At 39.7% G+C, this 13,432-nt stretch overlaps 1 protein-coding gene and 1 non-coding gene across 2 annotated transcripts; both read left to right on the top strand.

The window, feature by feature from the left end:
* Nucleotides 1-8,318: 8,318 nt before the first annotated feature.
* Nucleotides 8,319-8,390, top strand: TRNAQ-UUG (transfer RNA glutamine (anticodon UUG)). Its single transcript has one exon. It is a non-coding gene; the product is annotated as a tRNA-Gln (tRNA).
* Nucleotides 8,391-9,165: 775 nt separating this feature from the next.
* Nucleotides 9,166-11,027, top strand: LOC147431654 (uncharacterized). Its single transcript, XM_086494171.1, has 6 exons — nt 9,166-9,319; nt 9,985-10,053; nt 10,142-10,222; nt 10,337-10,515; nt 10,603-10,690; nt 10,774-11,027. Exons 1-6 carry the CDS (start codon nt 9,295-9,297, stop codon nt 10,782-10,784), a joined length of 453 nt encoding a protein of 150 aa, XP_086350297.1. The 5' UTR covers nt 9,166-9,294; the 3' UTR covers nt 10,785-11,027.
* The last annotated feature ends 2,405 nt before the right edge of the window (nt 11,028-13,432 follow it).

Consider the following 13,432-nt stretch of genomic DNA (forward strand, 5'->3'; position numbering starts at 1 on the left):
AAAAAGGGATCCTCTATCCTCTAAGAAACATGGACTAATGACTAGGCTTTATCTTCTCTACCTCATAGTCGAGAACGACTATGATTTCAAGAGAGAGGTAATGTCATAAAATATAATATCTAACTTTACCAAATGATTTTCTCATATTAACTGATCATTTAATATGGAAAGATAATAGGGAAACAAGAGTTAGGATATAGATATGTGCTTCTAGACCTATCTCAACAAGGGACCAAAAGAGAAATGGTTGCATCTCAATAGAGGTCCAAAAGGAGACAGTCCACCAAAGAGCAATGTGCAATAAGTGCTTCTAAATTTACCTCAGCAAGGGACCAAGAGGGGAGATGGTTATATCTCAATAGGGGTCCAAAAGGAGGTAGTCTACCAAAGAGCAACGTGCATCCAATGGAGCTTAAAAGACCTTAGGTTAGCTTCATTAAAGACCTCCAAAAATTAGTGTTAAAAATTCCTTTGACCTTAGGCAAGCTAGGGCTGACCTTGAGGTGGGAATCCTACCCAAGCATGAGGTGCTTGTCGGCTTGCTAAGTGTTTGTGGGAACTTAGACCAAAATCTTGAGGTGCTTCTCATATGCTTAAATGACTAAGGTTCTTGAAGTGTTCAATTCAAAGATATACTCTCAAGAGGCATACAAAGTTTCCATGCTTGATTGACTAAGTGCTTGAAGTATTCAATTCAAACCAAATGACTTAAGAAGCATAAAAAACACATGTTCAAACGATCCTCCACATGTGGCCCTCATGAGGTGCTTGAATCCTATTGCAAAGTGCAAGAGCTCCATCTTCTTGTTGAGAAGTGGAGAGCCTACACCAACACTTTTGGCTATGGAATGCAAATCCAACCAAGAGACATGCTTCAATGCTTAAGCTTGCCATCTTCTTCATCTTCATTATTATGCTATTATGTTATGCTAAGCAAGAAGAGTGATGATAAGTGAGGAACTATTTCTTTCTCCTATGAATGATTCTTCTTCCTCTTCCCTACCCTCATTCCCTGCTAGCTCTCTCCACCTTCGAAGGTGTTTGAGCCTTGGGACTGAGGCTTGGGATAGTTAATGCTTTTTGCAAAGTTTATGTTATGCTCATGATGCATGAAGCTTTCCATCTTCATAGCATCACCAAGGTCACAAGGAACACAAAGATTGTATTGTACCAAGTCTCTCTTGATGGGAGAATCTATAATACAAACACCTTTTGGAGGGGGGGCTGGCTCCAAGTAAATCCGGCCCTCAACTATTGTCATGTTCTCTAACACTCACTCTTTTGCAAAAGTATTGTTCATGCCAAGTTAATTAAGTACTATGTTTATGTTGCTACCATCAATTAAGTTCACCCTCTATGTTCTCAAAGTAATCTCACAAAAATGCTCACTCTAATTCTCTTAATTCCGCTATTCTCAAAGTTCATAGGCCATTTCCACTACACACACACACACACACACACACACACACACACACACACACACACACACACACACACACACACACAGAAGGCGAGCAGTAGCGAGTATAAGTGAGATAGAGAGAGAGGACGGGGGAGAGTATAGGTAAGAGAGGGAGTCGGATTATGTGGAGCGAATTAGCGATCAAGGAAGATAAGAAGAGAGAGCAAAGAGGAAAAAATAGAAGGAAAGGGTATTATAGGGGAGAAAAATGGCAAGAGAATCCAAATATGGACAACACCCAAATATTGCAAGAATATTTTACTAAAAAGATAACCATCAGAGAGTAGAAAGTGAGAAATTGAACAAGATTTGAACTAATACACATTCTTGGAGGATAGTCTGGGGGGACAAGAGAGAGAAAAACATAGCAGTGAGATGGTATCTCAATAGAAGCTTGGCAATAGTTACACCAATCACGAAAATGAGATAGCACAAATGACAATAACCAAAAACAAGATAGAAGGCTCTATAGAGGGAACCCAAAGAAGAGAAGTAGGCAAGAGAACGGTTTGCAAGCCAAAACTGGAGGGCTAACAAATGGAGCTAATGTGAGTGAGGAAAGCTTGGTGGAACCGAAAGATAATGGGTGTGCTAGAGATTTTTAAGTGTGGTATGGCTTGAGGCGAGAGCCATTGACTAATGGCAGAGATTCCCCTAATAAGGTGTGCAGCTGAACATGAGGAAGAATGTTGGTGAACACAAATGGCCCTTGCCACATCGGCAATAGCTTCTTGGACTTCTTCAAATACTTTGCTTGGTATAAAAGAGCTAATGAACCTTTGCTAACTTCCTGCTCTTTAGGTGCCGATCATGCCAAACCTTTGTTCTATGTTGCTCTATTTATAAGTATTTTGCTTCTAAAGGCCGCTCCTCTTCTAGTATGGTGCGCGGACTAGCCATAGCAAAATGTTGGGCTTTAGGACAGTCCACCTTGACGGATGTGACCCTAGGTGAACCAAAGTGGAACTCAAAGGGTGCCACTGCCTCTAGTCCAAAAGCTAGCTGAAATGGAGAGTGTTGGGTGGTGGCTTTGAAAGTCGTCCAATATGCCCATATAGCACCAAGATGTCAGGTGAAGGTGGCAGGTTTTGCGAAGCAAAGATAGAAGTACTTTGTTAGTGCTTTCAGCTTGCCCGTTGGCCTGAGGGTAGTAGGAGCATGACTTCTTGTGAAGGAATTTGTACCTAGCAAAAAGGTTGGCCAACGACTCATTGACAATGTGGGTACCTTGATCTATTAGAGAGAAAGAGGGGGAGACCGGTTGCTTAAAACAATTCAACACATGCTCACAACATCACCATCAACCTATCCACCTCTTTCCCCAATTTTCAAGCACACACACACATAGACTATGACACACACACACACACACACACACACACACACACAAAGCATGGAATTGACATAGACAAGATTGTAAAAGTGTATAAGAGATAGAGACTACATAGCAAATTAAGCATAGCATAAGATTTTAGAGAAGATAATCTGCAAGAGAAAGGCTTAAATCTAGCCCCCAAAGTCCACGGCACCTATTCTTGTGGAGTTTGGTATTTAATATATTATTTGTGAGTTTTAGGTGCCAAAATTTGAGGCCCCTCTCTTACAACCACTTCACTTTTGTAAATGAGTGAAGCTCATTAGTTCTTGCATGTTCCATAAGGGGAAGTTCCCACTCAATTATTTACAGAGCCATAGTGGCTTATTGAAATGAAAATCTAAAATATTGTGCGAGTATAAAACGGCCGAGAGTTATTGACTGCACCTCTTCGTCAATTCTCCGCATTCCACTCTACAAAATCATCATCATCAACTCAATTAGAAAAATAAAATAGACAACACATAATTAACCATTACGTCAACTAACCCAATTGCAGCTAACCACTACAACAGGAGGGTACCCAGTTTCGTAACATCCCTCCCACCAGGGATAACAACTGACTCAGTTGCTCAATAGAGAAATCAACTAGACCGTGAGTGATGGAAACTGTGGTGGAGAAGATCGGGGAAGTTGGGAAAAAACTGTTCAGGTTATCCTCTCTAGGGTGGCCCTTGAAAGTCAAAAGGTAACGGTTATAAAAATATACCAGTGCATGTAGTGGTGGTCTCATGATCAATTATTTTTTCAGGGATGAGTTGCTCTTCTTGGTCTACAAGTGAAGGTCGGTCTTCATATATATGATGTGTAGGTAGGGGTCCTCTGAATGGTCTTAAAAGACTAATGTGAAATGCATTGTGAATGTGCCGATGTGTAGGTAGGTCTAAACAGAAAGAAACATCATTAATGACAGCTGAAATTTTAAAAGGTCCATAAAAACGAGGAGCAAGCTTAACAAAGACATTTGTATCAACACTTTTGATCCTTCGTTTTTCAATGCGAAGTAAAACATAATCACCTTCCTTAAATTGGTGTGCCTTGTGGTGCTTGTTAGCATGTTTAGTGTAAAGCTCTTGTGAGTGTTTAATTGCAGAATGCACACTTGTATAAAGATCACGAAAGTCGGCAATGAAATTATTAGTGCATGCACAACATTAGAAAGACGTGAAGAAGGAGTAGGAAGAGAGTGACCATATACAACTTTGGAGATTTACCTGTGGCAGTGTGAGTGGTGTTGTTATATGCAAATTGTATAATATGCAGGTAATCATCCCATTTCGTAGGTTGAAAAGAAACATAATTCTTTAACAAACCAATGATAGTGCGATTGGTGACTTCGGTTTGACCATTAGATTCAGGATGAAATGCGGAAGTGAAGTCAAGTGTAGTGCCAAGACTTTCAAACACAGTAGTCCAAAAGCACTACAAATTTTTTGAATCTCGATTAGAAATAATGACTTTAAGTAAACCATGATGTGGGAAAACAGTCTTAAGAAACAAAAGTGCAACCTGATGTGCGGTGAGTGTTTTCTTACAAGGAATAAAATATGCTTGTTTAGAAAAACGGTCAATAACAGTCCAAATCATGTCATGCTTGTGTACTGTGAGTGGGAAACCAGTAACAAAATCCATTGAAATGTGTTCCCATGATCTTTCAGGAATGGGGAGAGAGTGTAAAAGTCCCAATTTCTTACCTGTTACTGCTTTCAGAAATGGGGAGAGGGTGTAAAAGTCCCAATTTCTTACCTTTTGCTGCTTTGATCTTTTGGCAAATCAAACAAGTTGAAACATACTGTTTAACATCAATTCTCATAGTAGGCCAATAGAAATCACGACATAAATTTTGAAAAGTTACAACAGATCCTCTATGTCCAGCATAGGGTGGTTTGTGCAATTCTTCAATAATTAATGTACGGAAAGGTTTAGTCACACACAATTTTTTTTTTGAAATAAAGGAATTTATCTTGAATAGTGTATTCAAGAAATGTGTGCACAGAATTGTCAAGCATATGCAACCATGTCATTTTGAAGTGATCATCATGTGCATAAGTGTCAGGCATAGTGTCAAATGAAGAATGGTTGATAGATTATTCAGTGAGGGTCTTCTACTCAAAGCATCAGCTACAACGTTTTCTTTACGAGGCTGGTATTGAATGTTGGGCTGAAAACTTTGAATAAGACCGGCCCACTTAATATGTCTATCATCTATTAAGGGTTGAGAAAGTAATTATTTGATACTTTGTTGATCAGTTTTAATGATCAAGTCAATACCCATTACATAATGTCTCCAGATTTTCAATGCATGTACCACAACAGTCAATTTTTTTATCATAAGTACTGAACTTTGTTTCAGAAGGTTTTAATTTACGACTTTCAAAAGCAAGTGGATGGTTATCTTGCATAAGGACTGCACCAATACCTTTTCCACTAGCATCAGTGACTACGACAAAGAATGGCCTTTCAAAATTAGGTAATTGCAATACAGGTGCATTAGTCAAACCATGTTCAAGTGCATTAAATGAGCTTTCTTGTAAATCAGTCCATTCATAAGGTGTGTTTTTCTTCAACAGGTTAGTCAAATAATGTGACTTGTAAGCAAAGTTACGAACAAATTTCCAGTAATAGCTACAAAGACCGATGGAAAAACGTAGCTCATGCAAGTTTTTGGGTCTAGACCATGACAGAATGGCTTCAATTTTCTTGGGGCCCACATATATTCCCTTACCCGATACAATATGTCCCAAATATTCAATTTCATATTGGAAAAATGAACTCCTTTCAGGATTCAAGTACAAGTGATTTTGTGCAAGCAGATCAAATACACGTGTTAAGTGCTCTTTATGCTCTTTTCAGATTTACTGAATACCAAAATATCATAAAAAACACAATCACAAAATCTTGATGGTCGATGAAAATTCTATTAATCATGCGTGTGAATGTGGCTGGTGCATTTTTCAAACCAAATGGCATGACAAGAAATTCATAGTGTCCCGTTTGTGTTCTGAAAGCAGTTTTGTAGGCATCATGTACAAACATTTAGATTTGGTGATACCCTGATTTAAGGTCAATTTTGCTAACAACGGTTGCCCCTTTCAATTTGTCTAACAGATCATCCACTCTAGGAATAGGAAACCGATTCTTCATGGTGATCTTGTTTAAAGCCCTGTAGTCGATACACATACGAAAGGTTCCCATTTTTCTTCTTGACAAGAAGTATTGGAGCTCCTTATGGTGAATTACTAGGTTTGATTAGGCCTCGATCAAGTAAATCAGTGATTTGAGTTTGTATCTCCCTGTGTATAGTTGGATTTACACGATAAGGTGCTCTACCAGGAGGTTCACTACCCGGTATAATATCTATTTTGTGATCTTCGGGGCGTGAAGGTGGAATTCCAATTGGCACATCATGCATGAAACAATCTTTAAATTGTTAGAGAAATTCATTGTGTGTAGAGTTGTGTGAAGTTTCAGTTTCAACAGAAATTTGATTTACCAACACTAGATATGTTTCCCCCTGTTTTCAAATTGCTCTTTTGGCTTGAGTGTGAGAGAGGAGTGGAAATTTTTGGTGTACTAGTGTTGCTTGGATGGAGAAATTTTTATCATTATGAGTGAGAGACATGGTACGGGTTTTATAATTAATAAACGGGTCAAATTTATGACAAAATGGCATTTCCAAAATCATATCAAGACCATGCAATGGTGCTACTAGAAATGTACGTGCTTGTGTAAATTCACCAAAGCAAACTTCAACAGTGACTTGGGTTTTACAGTTAAAACGTTGATTATTAAAAACAATTTTGACTTTGTGAGGTGATGAGATTTCAGAGAGAGATAGTTGTTGTGCCAAGCGTGTAGAAATGAAATCGTGGATACTACCATCATCTAATAGAATTGTGACACTTTCACCCTTAACAGTGCTTTGCACTTTAAACAAGGTGTGAGGAGATATAGGAGTACCTGGAGATGGGTTGTCATCGTGATCTTATTCAGGATCATATTCCTCATCGTTATTAGCTTCCTCCTCATTGTCGTCAAGATTAGCATCTTCGATGAGGTTAACAGTAGCACCGTTGGGGCGATTGTTGTTGAAGGGTTTTTGGCTTGTATTTCGGTCTACTCCATTGGAGTGGCCATTGGATTGGCCATTGCCCTTAACTGGACCAGTTGGGCACTTATCTGCATAGTGACCATACTGAAAGCATTTAAAACACTTCACCTTTTTGTTACCGTTAGAATTTTGAGTAGGACGTTGGCTAGAAGAACTTTGGTTGCCCCACTGTTGTGCGTTGTTGTTGTTGTTGCCATACGGTTGAGAATGTGTAGCAGAGTTGTCAAATCTGCGTCTCTTGAAAAGGTACGGCTTTGATATTTGTTTCTATCAAAGTTAGTAGAGAAAGGAGGTCTCCTGTTATGGTTAGTGTTAGCAGTTTGATCAATGTGAAAGGGTTGTCCACCTTTCTTCTTCTCTGCATGAGAGCTAAATTAATAGCCTTTGACAAAGAATCTAGTTCAAACATATCTACCTCATCACCAATTTGTAGTGCCAAGCCTGATATGTACTTACGCTTCAATTTCCTGCGACTAACGTGTTCAATAGCTTGCAATTGAATTAAACAGTTCCAAAAACGATCAGTGTAACCTTGTACATCTTCATTCCGACCTTGTCGAATCAAATCCCATTGACGTCATGTCTTAGCTTTGTACTGTGTGGGCAAAAATTGACACTTTTTTAATGCATGCCATGTGCGTTGTTTTCTCTCATGCTGTTTGGTGGCATTCCACCACAGTGCAACGTTGCAAGTGAGATGATTTCATGCACATTTTACCATTTCACGTTCGGGGAAGTCTTTATCATGAAAATAGTCATCCAACTGACTAACCTATGCTAGAACCGTGCTAGCATCTTTAGTGCCATCAAAATCCTTGAAAGTGAAAGCTTTTCTGCTAATTTTGTTTTGCTTGGGTGCCGGTGCAGATTCTATGCGTGCAGAATGCAATAATTTATCTTTAAGTTCTTGCCTTCGCATGCGTTCGTAGGGGATTGTTGTAGATTGGCAAGCTTTTCAGCAATTGTGGCTTGTGGAGGTGTGCCATGATTTCTTTTTTTTTTTAAAATTATTTATTTTAAAATGTGTGTTTTTAAATAATAATGCTTAAAAGGGCTGTATGGCGATATTTATAGATGCAATATGTGGAATAAGTAAGAGAAGTAAAATAAATAATAGAAATGAAATATACCTAGCTGAAAAATCGTGTTGGCGTCAAGTCCAAAATGGCGATGTACGAGGAAATTTCCAAAAGAGTGAGCTGTCAGACGGTTTGTCTGCGAGTTAGTTGAGTTTCGCGGGGTCCGATCTCCCTTGTCCCAAAAATAATGGCAATACAATCGGCAATTTATGTTACTCTCCATCGTAAAACTAAGTTGATAAAGTCAGTGGTAGTTGCAAATGGCATAGTTCGAGCAAGCTTTCGATTAGTGGTTTCGTGGTGTAGTGGTTAGCACTTTGGACTTTGAATACAACGACCTGGGTTCGGATCCCGGTGAGACCTTCCTACTGGAGTGGTTAAGGAAACCATCCTGACTAGCTTTGGTCAATGCTTCCATATCATGAATATCAAGCTGCTGCTTCAATGAGAATGGGGGAGAGAGAGAGAGAGAGAGAGAGAGAGAGAGAGAGAGAGAGAGAGAGAGAGAGAGAGAGAGAGAGAGAGAGAGAGAGAGAGAGAGAGAGAGAGACACTTCCTTGAGATCTCTCGTTGAATGATGTGTGAGATACACTCCATTTGGAAAATTGGGCAAAATCAATAGAGGGAGCCGTCTTCAGCCCGCTTGAGAGAAGAGGGATTGTGTGAGGTCTCTCCCTACTTGTGCGTTATTTTTAAAAGCGATCCGGCCATGCCATTTGTAAAAAATGCAGACTTTCGAAAGGCCTCCCGATCTCGAGACTAAGTGACGTGGGCATGGGGGCGTGGGATCTACATTGAGATCATCGAGTGCCATAGATCTTGTCGGTGGCGCTAAAGTTTGGCGGCACTGCCTAACATTTGGTATAAAAGTAATCTCGGCCCCATACCATCACGAAAAACATGCAAGTATCCGTGGATAAGACATGGGAGTTTCAAAGGTGAGGTCAAGGATTCAAACCTTGGGTGTGCATGAAGGGTAACCTCAGGTAGTAATCTTGGATACCTGAGATTACTTTGACCGATGCCGCCAAGATCTCCGGCTCTCCTTCATCCCACCGGTGATCCCACGCCCTCAATGCCGGTGGCACTTAGTGGTGAGGGCCCCTGGTGGCAAAGTAAACATTGGTATTGCAATAGCTTTCTAAGTCGGCGTCTCAACCTCATGTCAATATAAATAACAGCGAAGGAACAACCTAACACAGAAGAGAGCGAACCATCCTTTGAACACAGAAGAGAGCGAACGTCATTCGTCTTCTTGCAAGTCATCATGCCTCGTCGAAGCGGTGGTGGAGGTACGCTGTCTCCTTCTGTCTGCTGTGTAGGGTTTCCTCTTTTCGGCGCACCGGTATGTATTAGGGTTTTGTTGCCCTGTCTAGGGTTTCTTATCGTGTTGGGATTTCCGCATCCGTTGAGATTTCTGACCCTATTCCTTCTGAAGCGGGATTTGGTGTGGGGCTCTTGTTGCCTTGATATCTACCCGCTTCTGTTTCGGATTGATCCGAGTGGTATGCTTCCTGTTTGGGGAAAATCAGGAGCTTTTTTTCAGGATTGTGCTTGGTAAACATCAATTGTGAAGTTCAGAGTGTACCTATTTGTGCTTTGATGAATGGAACATGTATTCCCAGTACTTATTCACATACGTGTGTACACACAAAGGACTTTTTTTGTGCCTTTGTGGACAATAGTGAAGGCTTGTAGTACATACTGTCTCTTTTTTGGGGGCAGGGGCTGGAAGGGCAGTGATTGCATAGCACCTGATTGATTCTATCTAGTTGCAATTTGCCATGATCTTTTAGTTTAATGACTTTGGAGGTAAAGATTTATCAATTGCCTTTTTGGATCGATTGAGCTTAGTGTCATGTTTTGATTTTGCAGAGTCTTTACCATGTTCGTGATTGTTTTGCATAGCTCTCTTTTAAGTCTGAGGAATTGTCTTTTTTTTTTTGTTGTGTGCCAGGGCGATCAGGCTCTCGTCCCATGCGCAGTGCCCATCTTCCCTCACGCAGTGCACCACCTCCTGCCCCTGGTTTGTTCTTTTTTTTTTTCTTGGGTCAAAGCAGAAAGCTACTCTCTCATGCCATAATGCCTTAACCTCATCTGCTATTTTTCTCCAGTTCAACATGCACCTCCGCCGGCTCCAGTGCAAAGTAGTGGTGGCTCAATGATGGGTGGCCTTGGGGCTACCATCGCTCAAGGTACCTGCCTCATACATCTGTTTGCAAGACTACCGAATTATTGAGTGAAACATCGAACTTAATGCATGACTCTCGACTAAAGTTTCATGCTGGTATAATTTTGGGTGAATCTAGGGATGGCTTTTGGGACTGGAAGTGCCATTGCTCACCGAGCTGTTGATGGGGTGATGGGACCTAGAACCGTGACCCATGAGCATATGACTCCTGATGCACCTGTTTCTGCAGCTTCCCCAAATCTGACCACAGTTAGTGGGTCAGATGCGTGTGCGAATCAGACTAAGTCCTTCCAAGATGTGAGCATATAGTTAAATCGCACGATGGACAATGTCTAATTGATTGAATTGTTCAAAGTCTGAAATTGCCAAAATGTTTGTTTGTAGTGCGTCAATGCTTATGGCAGTGACATTGGGAAGTGCCAATTTTACATTGATATGCTGAATGAGTGCCGCCGTGGACCGTCATCATCCAGTAAGAATTAGATCTTATTGTTTACGCATTTTTGTCGACTATTGACGTTTTACTGACTTGTGCTTTTATGTTGTGTGCTACAGTGATGCTGTAATGATTGGACAGTATTGGGAATGAGTTCTAGGAACTTCTAATGGATGGAAAATATATTTTAGTTTGATGGTACAAGATCGTGTGAATGGGGTCATAGAACCGTTGGTTGGCTCCAGTGGATTGTGATGGTGTAGTTTGTTGGTTATGACTTGGATATGAATTATTTATTTGGCTCTTATTGAAAACAAGTGTCCTACATACAAATTGAGGGTTCTTAAGAGTAATGTTCATATTTGAAGTGGAATTCATGAGTGCTGGTGGGAGAGAAGCAAGGACTGCTGTGCCATTTAAAGAACTCAAGTGGTCATTGTGGGTGGTATAGGTTTAGTAATTTAGTGTGTTGATATGTTAATGCAAGAGAGTTTTGTGGAGTTTGTTACTAGTCTGTGATGTGTCTGTTCTTGCTGTTATGGCACCGTTTGTCGGTAGTCTCTTTGGTCTAGACTGTCTGCTATAGCATTGCCTTCATGAAGGGGATATTGTTCTGATCTCTTTGGTGTAGGCTGCCAGTGCTTTTGACTATAGCTTTTGAGAATGGAATAGTCTTCTGGTGGCTAGCTGGCTCTCGATTTGCTTCATGGCCTGTTTAGTTAATGATGGAACATTATTGTTGGTGGTGATATTGGAGTGCTTACAAGGAAAATGAAAGGGTGTTCTGAGTATCCTATGAAAGATGGAGGGGCTTGCGTATTACGACTCTATTTGTGTGCTCGGGGTGCTACTACTAGTTCATTACTATGTTCCATACGATGAAGTGCCTACTGGTAATCCACATCTATGCAAGTAGTCGGGAAAATTGCTGTTACTTGAGTAGATTTTCTGATTTGTACAACTCAACTCCCCCAACTAATTTATAGTAACGACCGACGGCTATCAAATAATCAACGTGAGAATCAGGTAGGTTTTTCTTTTCCTCACATGGCTCTCTCACACGTGCACACTCAAAAGTCCTTCCGCATCATAAAGGGTGAACTCATCATGATTAATTTTCTTGGTGTGCTTTGGTAACTTGCTAGAGGAAAGGAAATTGATGAGGAAATGGAACTTTCTGGAAAAAAAAGAACTGATGAGGTCCTTGAACCTCCCTGGGATAGCAGGCTCCTGCTAATGTGTGTTTCTTAAATTAATTAATTATCCCCATCGAAGGTGGGCATGACAAAGTAAAAGCAGAAATTTCCTGAATCATGACAATGGTGGTGGAGATAAAAGCAGTTTGGAGTTTTTGAATTCCTCTTGGGTATTTCTTTTGTTGCGGGTTGTCGAATGTACACAATTGAAAACGAGGACGACGATGTGCATGCAGTGGATCAAAGCCAATTCCAAATAGGGTTTGCATAACCAAAGAGGTTTTGTGCAAACTAAAAGATTGGTGAGAGCTAATTTGATTTTTCTCGTCACTATAGAAGTATAGGCTACCCAAAGTTGATAAGTCGCTGTATCCCTAATACTCATCCATCACACATTAGATCATATTTCTCATCAAGGGAATATCAAAGTGTGATTAAAAATCATAAAAATTATTCAATTCACATTTTACAACCAAAACTCAGTTCAAAAGCAATTGTCTTTGGTGTAATGATTGTGCTACTAAAAGAAATAATTCGACATAGAAATGATTGTTTTTTCTATAGACAATCTACACTATATAAAGATAAAGTGTACATAAATATATAACACTTAAGTTAGTTTACTGCAAATGCAGTAAACAATCATATGTTGCATTACTTGTCAATCTATGTGCTACCTAAATGTATGTAATAGTGATAGGCAGATATGAGTGATAAATATACGGTTGCGGTAGTAGTGTCTATATAAAGATAAAGTGTACATAAATATATAACACTTAAGTTAGTTTACTGCAAATGCAGTAAACAATCATATGTTGCATTACTTGTCAATCTATGTGCTACCTAAATGTATGTAATAGTGATAGGCAGATATGAGTGATAAATATACGGTTGCGGTAGTAGTGTCAACATATTGAATAGGTTTGCTGCTCAACGAAGAAAGAGGAGCAAAGCTCAAGCGGCAATGCAAATTTGACCTTGAAGATGAATTTTGAGATTGTGTAAAGCTCCTTATTAAGCTCTTCGCTGATTTTGTAAGAAAAGCATAGAAAACAAAATTCAGCTGATCATTTTTCAGTTTTTTTCTTTGGAACAATTCTTTGCATCTCCCTCTTTCGAACTAATATTTATGTGATTGAGGGATCTATCTTAAGATTTTGGTATGTTGTATTTTTAATGGAGTTCCTTGTGCAAAGGATATGCTAGGGTTGCTTGTAACTTCTGTTGATTATAATACAATTCAAGTTCAACTGAGCACTTAAAAAAAAAAGATTTTGGTATACTATGGAGACGGTGGTGTATCATTTTTCGAAATTCTGTACACATTTTTTGTCAGTAGGTCGATTTTTTGTTTTGGGTCCTGTGACAGTTTTTGGCTCTCTTTGATACGGAGTCGATTTTTGATATGATCTAGGAATCTAGTTTGGGGTTTTGGCATGTTTTAGATGTGTTATAAATTTAAAATTTTGTGCACAAAAATTTATGTAGCAATCTAAGGTATATTTGACAAATAAGAGTTGTGTCAGATTGAGGCCTACACCTAAGTTGCATTGCACGCTATACGATGTATATATAATACGCC

Source organism: Adiantum capillus-veneris, chromosome 21 (assembly GCF_014529385.1).
Source record: "Adiantum capillus-veneris isolate H3 chromosome 21, ASM1452938v2, whole genome shotgun sequence".
Classification (NCBI taxonomy): domain Eukaryota; kingdom Viridiplantae; phylum Streptophyta; class Polypodiopsida; order Polypodiales; family Pteridaceae; genus Adiantum; species Adiantum capillus-veneris.